At 37.8% G+C, this 7,508-nt stretch overlaps 1 protein-coding gene across 5 annotated transcripts in view; it reads left to right on the top strand.

The window, feature by feature from the left end:
• The first annotated feature begins 1,968 nt into the window (after window positions 1–1,968).
• The window catches only part of osbpl9 (oxysterol binding protein-like 9), a 50,434-nt gene continuing 44,894 nt past the window's right edge, over window positions 1,969–7,508 (top strand). For all 5 annotated transcript variants that reach the window (XM_050055751.1, XM_050055749.1, XM_050055750.1 and 2 more), the window contains exons 1-2: window positions 1,969–2,102; window positions 4,535–4,585. In XM_050055751.1, the coding sequence (XP_049911708.1) occupies window positions 1,992–2,102; window positions 4,535–4,585 (162 nt within the window). In that variant the 5' untranslated portion in view covers window positions 1,969–1,991. The remainder of the gene's footprint in view (window positions 2,103–4,534; window positions 4,586–7,508) is intronic.

Below are 7,508 nucleotides of genomic sequence, written 5' to 3'. Positions count from 1 at the left end.
TAGCCTCATGGTGTCTCTTTAAATGCAAGAAATCTGCAAAATGTAAATATTAAAGCAGGAAAATGTCAGATGTAATATAATAAGCAGAAGTGTAATTAAATAGATAAAAAAAAGAAAAAAGCCTTTCTAAGGTTCATTTCATGAACTCCATACGTTCAAACCCAGTGAACTTTATCACAGTCAACCCTAATAGTACTCTATTATTCTACGTCTCTACATTTCAAAGGGAAATATTGTACTTTTTAACTTCACTACCTTTGTTTGTAGCTGTAGTCACTTGTTGCTTTTCAGATTAATAATATACATACAAAACATTGTCATGTATTAAAATATGATGCACATTTATAGATTAATTATCATCATGGACTCTCACGTTACATTAAGGTCTTCATCTGTCTTTATGTGTGATATTAACACATATCTCATGGACTGTTGATAAATTGTACACATTCTTTTTTTTGGCGATCAACTTTTTATTAACACCATTTGTTCAGCACTGGAATTGGAGTACAGAGAAGGTAACAAATGGTGTGAGTATTCCCTCTCCTACCCTCAACACATACCCACTCAAAAACACCCAACCACATAATGACTTTATGAACACCCCTACGGTCTCTATTCAACTTAACATCTAACACGTTATCACTGGAGCACTGGTACTTGAGGCACTGAGATCATTAGGTTGAAAATCTGCAATGCCGCGTCTTTCCAAAGGCTGACAGTCGAGGACTTTGCTTTGTCGATCCTTGCTGTGGATAGTTCAAGCATCACTATATCACGACAATAAGCTAACCACTGATAAATGCTGAGTGAGTGAGGAAGGAGCCAGCACTGGGCAATCATTTTCTTGCAGTGGACCCAGTAAGACAAATTTTCCTCAGTTCAGTTTAGAGTCATCATTAACTTAGAGAACAATTGGGTCTTAAGGGATTCGGTGACCAATCATGTCAGATATCACTGTAGTCATTTGAGACCAAAATTCATACCCAAACTTTATGAAAAAAAAAATCCAATTTGTTCAGGCTGGCAAAAAGTGCAGTAAGGATTAGGAATAGCTTTGGTGATGTATTTCCTCTTGGAAGTCAAATATGTCCTTATGGCATGTGCTGAAATGGATCAAGTGATGATTTGGTTTCTATGAACATCTGAAAATATTGCTCCAAACTGCACTCCAATCAGTTGCAGTTTCTTCAGAGGTCAAATCGTACACATTATTTTTACACTTCATACTAGGACTGCAACTCACAATTATTTTCACTGTCGATTATCTTCTCAATCAATTCATCAGCTGTTCAGTCCATAACATGTCAGAAAATGGTGAAAACGGTTGATCAGTGTTTCCCAAAGCCCTTTATGACATTCTCAATTGTCTTGATTCGTCCACAACTCAAAGATATTCAGTTTACTGTCACAGAGGAGTAAAGGAAAATTATTCACATTTAAGATGCAGGAATTAGACCATTTTGATTACTTTCTTTAAAAAACAAACAAACAAAAAAGAAAAAAACTCAGATTGATGGATTATCAAATTAGTTGCCAATTGATTTAACTAATGTATTATTCATTGCAGCTCTACTTCATTTTGTGAACTTTTGGACGTTCCCTGAACATTCTGCACATTTCTTCACATAAGTACCACTTCTAAAAACGACATGGCACTTTCATTTGTATTCAGATATGCTATACATATTTTTAGATAAAGAAGTATTTTTTCATGATTTTATTGTACTCTACATAAATGTCTCTTGATTTTGGAATACTTGCTTTTACTGTTAAGTTAATTTTCTCGTAATGTTTAAATGTTGTGTAATAACATTCCAAAGCCAATTCCTTGTGTGTGAACACCTGCTTGTCAATAAACCGGATTCTGATTATTATTCAGATGATCATCTTCATCATCAGCAGCATCATCATCTTCATCAGCAGCATCCTGCCGGTGACGCCTGCCCACACCTTATCCGACTCCTCCCCAACCACAGCCTATTGTAAAGATGGCGTCCATCATGGAAGGGCCGCTCAGCAAGTGGACTAACGTTATGAAGGGATGGCAGTACCGCTGGTTCGTTTTGGACTACAATGCCGGCTTGCTGTCATACTACACGGTACGTTCATTTCCACAGTTTGAACATGCTGAAGCGATCCGCTCAGGAGGTTTGATTGTAGAAGTTGTCGCTGCTTGTCAAAGTGGGATAAGGGCCTTGTGTTTGTCAGGAGTCTCAGCTGGCACGGGGAGGCGGGTCTACATGATGTCGGAACCACACGTTAGCCAATAGGAACAGTCCTGGAAGACCAACTGACGAATCGCGTGACAGAATATTTTCCACACTTCCGCTAATTTAGCTAGCTAGCTAGCGAAGCTAAAAGCTGAGATACACCGAGTCGGCGAAACATTATTATGACTTGTAAACAGCATTAGGCGAGGTAGAGACTTGATTATGTGAGTTAGCGAGACGAAATGTATCTCTGGTAGGTAGAAGAGAGTCCGACAGTCGCTGGTTTGCCAGCTAAATAGCTACCAAGACACCGCGGGAATAGACCGTGGCTGCTAACGCTAACGTCAGTTAACGTTAGATATTTAATATTTCAGCGTCGATTAATACTCTGATTAGTCATGTCGAGGTCACAGCAGACAAGAAGATGTAAGTGTAACTGTTTGTGAAGTTGTAAGGAAGATGACAACTGAGATTAAGTGCGGCTCACTCCCCTCAGCAAGTTCACTGGGTCTGTAAGTATTGATTTATATTGTGACAACGCTAGGTGACGTTAGCTAAGTTTGATAGATAGGTGACGTAAGGTAGATAGGCAGGTAACTGTCAGGTAAAGTAATGCAGTACTTAGCCATATTCAGTGCTTATGGACAGTACCTTAAATAATGAGAGTATTGTTGCTGAACATACTGTACATACATGCCAGTAGTGATATAGTGCAAGTAGTGCAAATTAAATGCAGTGTTTATCTATCGTGCACTTACTGATCAGATAGTTGAGAGGAGATGTGCGAGTCCAGAGTGAGTGTTTGCATTAGTGTTAACACCGTTAGGCTTCACCTGTCGACCCTCCTGCACTGACACAGGAGAACGCAGTCCGTTATTTGACTAGGAGATTGTTATGAGATGTTATCTATGGTGCACAACAACCTGTTCTCCAAGGTAGTTTACAGATCAGAGACAGCCTGTCTGATGAGATTGTTTAGTTTGTTTTGTTGACAGAACATTACTAGTTTTGTTTGGGTAGCTGCATGAAAGTAATCATTGTGATGGTGGAGATATGTTGCCTAGTGAGGTGTGAGAACAAACCTGAAGTTACTTTACATTTCAGGGCAAAGTCACTCTGATCCAGAGGTTTGAACTAATCAGTTGTTGCTTGAGTTCAAAGTCAGACTGAAGTCAAAGCAGAATAAGTGTCTCGCAGGAATTTTGTAGCACCTTTCATGCAAGAAATGCAGCACAAAGTCCTTTACAATAAGGGCAGTATAAGCACTGAGTGCTTCACATGAAAATAGACACAATGGACATAAAACAGACAAGGCAAATCGATATAAAAGGACATTTAAAACAGTTTAAAGCATGGATTAACTGATTCATAAAACCATAGAGTTGTGTGACTATAAATCATGAAATCAAATAAGATTTAAAAGCACTGCAGCAGCAAGAAGCATAAATAGAAAGTAAAAGCGGAAAAGAAGGAGTTTCAGATGTGTGTGAGTGAAGTCAGAGCTAGTTAAAGGCTAAAGTGAACAAATCCGTTTTTAGCTTTCTTTTATAAATATTTAGCGAGCTAGCTTCCCTGATATCTATAAGTAGTGTGTTCCATAACTTTGGGGCGTAAATGACAAAGGCTGCATCCGGGATCTTCTTCCTGCTGTTGCTGGGAAACTCCAAGTGTAAATATTTTTGATAAAATTTGCCAGTTTCAGCTTCCCAAATTGCTGCTTTTACTTTTTCTTTTATGATGAAAAAAGGAGTATTGTTGAGTTTTGGACTGTTAGACAAAACAAGCAGTCCAATATGCCACATTTGGTTCTGAGATATTGTGATAGACAGAATGATTATCTGAGAAAATAATCTGCAGATTAACTGATAATAAAATGTTAGATGCAGCTCTGATCTACTGTATAATAAAATGTGTATATGTTTTAAATAAGTGATTAAAACATAAAACATGCAGTAATAATAGATTAAATTGTAGCTTTAGTCAGACCTACGTCCAAGTGATATGACTTCACTGACCTCCTCTGTCCTCATCCACTGTTTGATTATTGTCTAAATTTCCTCTGTTTTCTTAAGCATTATTTTGTATTATCATTTTTAAAAAACTCTGTTACATTGAAATACAAAGCACGAGTTCAGAGTGGAGAGTCTTCTCTCTTCGCTCTTATTTAGAGCGGAGACTCTTAGACTATACTTGGATCAAATTGCTCATGGATATTAATAGCCTAAAGACGCACAGCACAATGCAACCTGTCTGTGCTGTTAGCCATAGCCCTGTATTACTGACTGTATTAATTTCTGATTTGTTCTGTTGTTGATTTACAGTCAAAGGACAAGATGATGCGAGGATCCAGAAGAGGCTGTGTGCGACTCAGGGTAAGATTCTCTGGCCTATCTCAAGGCCGTCCTCTTCCTGACACAGTTGTCTTTTGATAAACTAAATAAATACCCTGCATGCTTGGCTGAGTTGCTGCCCTCGTTTACAAGGTATTTGGAAAGAGTTTCCACAAGTTCACTGTTGTCCTGGGTAGGGATGCGCAATAGTATTGGCACGGCATGGGTATCCATCTAAGTCGGCCAACATGCTTTTTCTTAAGTTGCACAATGATTGAGTATTACACACATTAAAAGGATTGTATTTCATGTCTCCATCTACTGGTGGGTCTTAATGATAAGGCTATGCATGCATAATATGATGTTAATTCCACTACATAAGAGACTTGATGATCACTAAATTTAGGTGGGGAAAAAAGTGGATATATCGATATCAGTTATGGGTCAAATGAGTTGTTATATATCGGCAAAAAATCCAATATTGTGCATCCCTAGTCCTGAGTGCAGTGCAACACATCCCATGTGTGACTTTGTAGTATTGCTGTATGCAGTGTCATGCAGTTTACATCTGATATATAATAATTGCTTGATTTATTGGCCTTGTTTAACAGGTATCAGTACCTCTTAGCTCCATCACTCGACTTTTTTTGGCTCTCCTAGTAGATGTTTGCCCTCATAATGTGTTTTAAGTATTCAGCTATGTCCACTAGATGGCAGCAACTGCCCTGCTACAATACCTGCTTTACTTATCGAGAGAGGAAGAGAAGATTCCTAATGCAGTAGGATTTTTAAGGCACTGAGCCTACATTAGTGCTGAAAGAATGAGCTCTTATTTCTTGAAAATACAGGGTTGTTGTATTTGTCAGTGGGGGTTAGGGCTTTTATTGAAAGAAGCCAACAGAGGGACAGACCTAAAAGCTAGGATTACATATATTGGCGTATAAAACACTCAGCGTGATCTCTCTTTTATTAAGATAGTTACGACCTTAATGAAAGGTGAAGTTAGGCCAGGCTTTGCTTCCTCATCCAAATTCTGTAGACCCCAAGTGGCATTTATTTGGCATTTACAAGCCAGAGCCCGTACCTGGCAGCCACATATTGAGCACTCTCATGTTATTTTCCACATGTTTCATTATAAAATCAAAGAGGCAAAATTTCTCTTGAGTTTTCACAGAAGCAGTGGCAAAACCCATATTTAATGCCACCACATTTTGGGACAAAAACCACTGCTAAGAACCCTGAAAATGTTTCCAGTGAACTGTATGAAGGGAGGAAGTATCTCCTGAAACTACCTGAAAAGAGGATCCAGTGTCATTTATGGGCACATGGTCATAAGTCAGAAGTTTCAGTTAGGAGTGGATCAGTGTGACACAGTGTATTGTGATACAGTCATTTGAGGATGTGCATAATAGAGCTGTAAAAATCCTGTCAACAGCTAGAGTTGTTATAAAAAAATTCTCTTTCCTAAGACTTCTAATTTGTCACTATACAACTTTGAATCGGGATGTAAGTTGAATTTTTGTTAATACATTCTTAAACTTTTTATGCCTTGAAAGAAAAATAACTTTGCCTATGTTTACTTTATAAAAAAAAACTTTGCTTCTATCAAACCCTGAGTCTTGTTTATTGTGCCAAACCCTTAGCTGATGTTAGTTTCGGTTTGTTAAGTATCTTTCCCAAAGGCTTTATCTGTTGTCTCACTAAACCAGGCATGCATAGTCTTGTTTTGAATAACCGTGTAGCCATGACCTCTAATGTAGTGTTAAACTGGTTGTTGAATTATTTTAGGTGCCACAGGGCAACTGAATTTTTAATTGTGTCATGTTAATCATAAAATATAGAGTGAAACTTTCTCCATGTCCAAAAGAAATAAAAATTTAGAGCTTTAGAAAACAAAGTACAGTCCACTTACAATACTTTTCAATAAATCTGTACCTTTGTGTGTTGGTTTTTGGTGACACTGTGTGTCACAGAACTAAACTCGGAGATACTACTCTACCGTATTACATACTTGTACTGTATAGACATTACAATTAATGAAAACATTATTCCATCAAAGAACGAAATGACAACAGATATAGGTTATCACAGCGATTTCAAACTTTGTAAATGATGACTTTACAGATCAGATCATGCAGTATAATGCATCTCCATTATGAGGTACAACAAAGAACTATTTATAGAGAGAAATCTGTTTCTTTATGGAGACTGTGGTATATGTGATAAATTTGAAAATCCAATAGATTTCCTTTTCATTCTACAATGGTGACTGTCCTGTGGAGGACTGTTTGTGTACTCCACATCTTCCACAACCAAAAGACTGTCATTATGTCAACTTAGTCAGTTGTGACAACTCCTTATTTTGCATCACTATGGACCACCAAGTAGTCTCTGATAGTAGGGGGACTTTGTTATAAGATTTTTTGGGATGTTCAGGGGAAAAAAAAAAAAACCCAACTGCATTGGGTTATTTCTGAAATCACGTGGTAAATAATTTGTTTAGCTTCAATAATACACACATTGTACATACCAAACCTCTTGTTGGTTTGTCTTCAAAGTTTTTTTTTCTTTATAAAGTTTACTGACTATGCTCTATGGACTTTGGAACGGTTCACCCCGAATCAAAAATACTTTTTTTTTTTTTACGTGTAGGACTGTTTGTCATTCTAGATTGTTTTGCTGTGAGGTGCTGAGTGTTGGAGGTATCGGCCGTTGAGATGTCTGCCTTCTCTCCAATATAATGTAACTAGATGGCACTCAGCTTGTGGTGCTCAAAGCGCCAAAAAAAACTTAATTTAAAAAACTCAACAGCAATGTGTCTTTCCAAAGAACATGACGGCAGTTACCCAAGATAATCCACAGACCTTATTGTGAGCTGTTTCATGTAGGAACCTTTTTTTCTACTGAACTACACCCACCAACCCTATCTCCACCCAGAAGGAAGTGTGCATCTACTCATAGACGA

This window comes from Epinephelus moara, chromosome 10 (genome assembly GCF_006386435.1).
Source record: "Epinephelus moara isolate mb chromosome 10, YSFRI_EMoa_1.0, whole genome shotgun sequence".
NCBI classification, from domain to species: Eukaryota; Metazoa; Chordata; class Actinopteri; order Perciformes; family Serranidae; genus Epinephelus; species Epinephelus moara.
The sequence above is the reverse complement of the archived record's forward strand: the minus strand, read 5'-3'. Positions and strand labels throughout refer to the sequence as shown.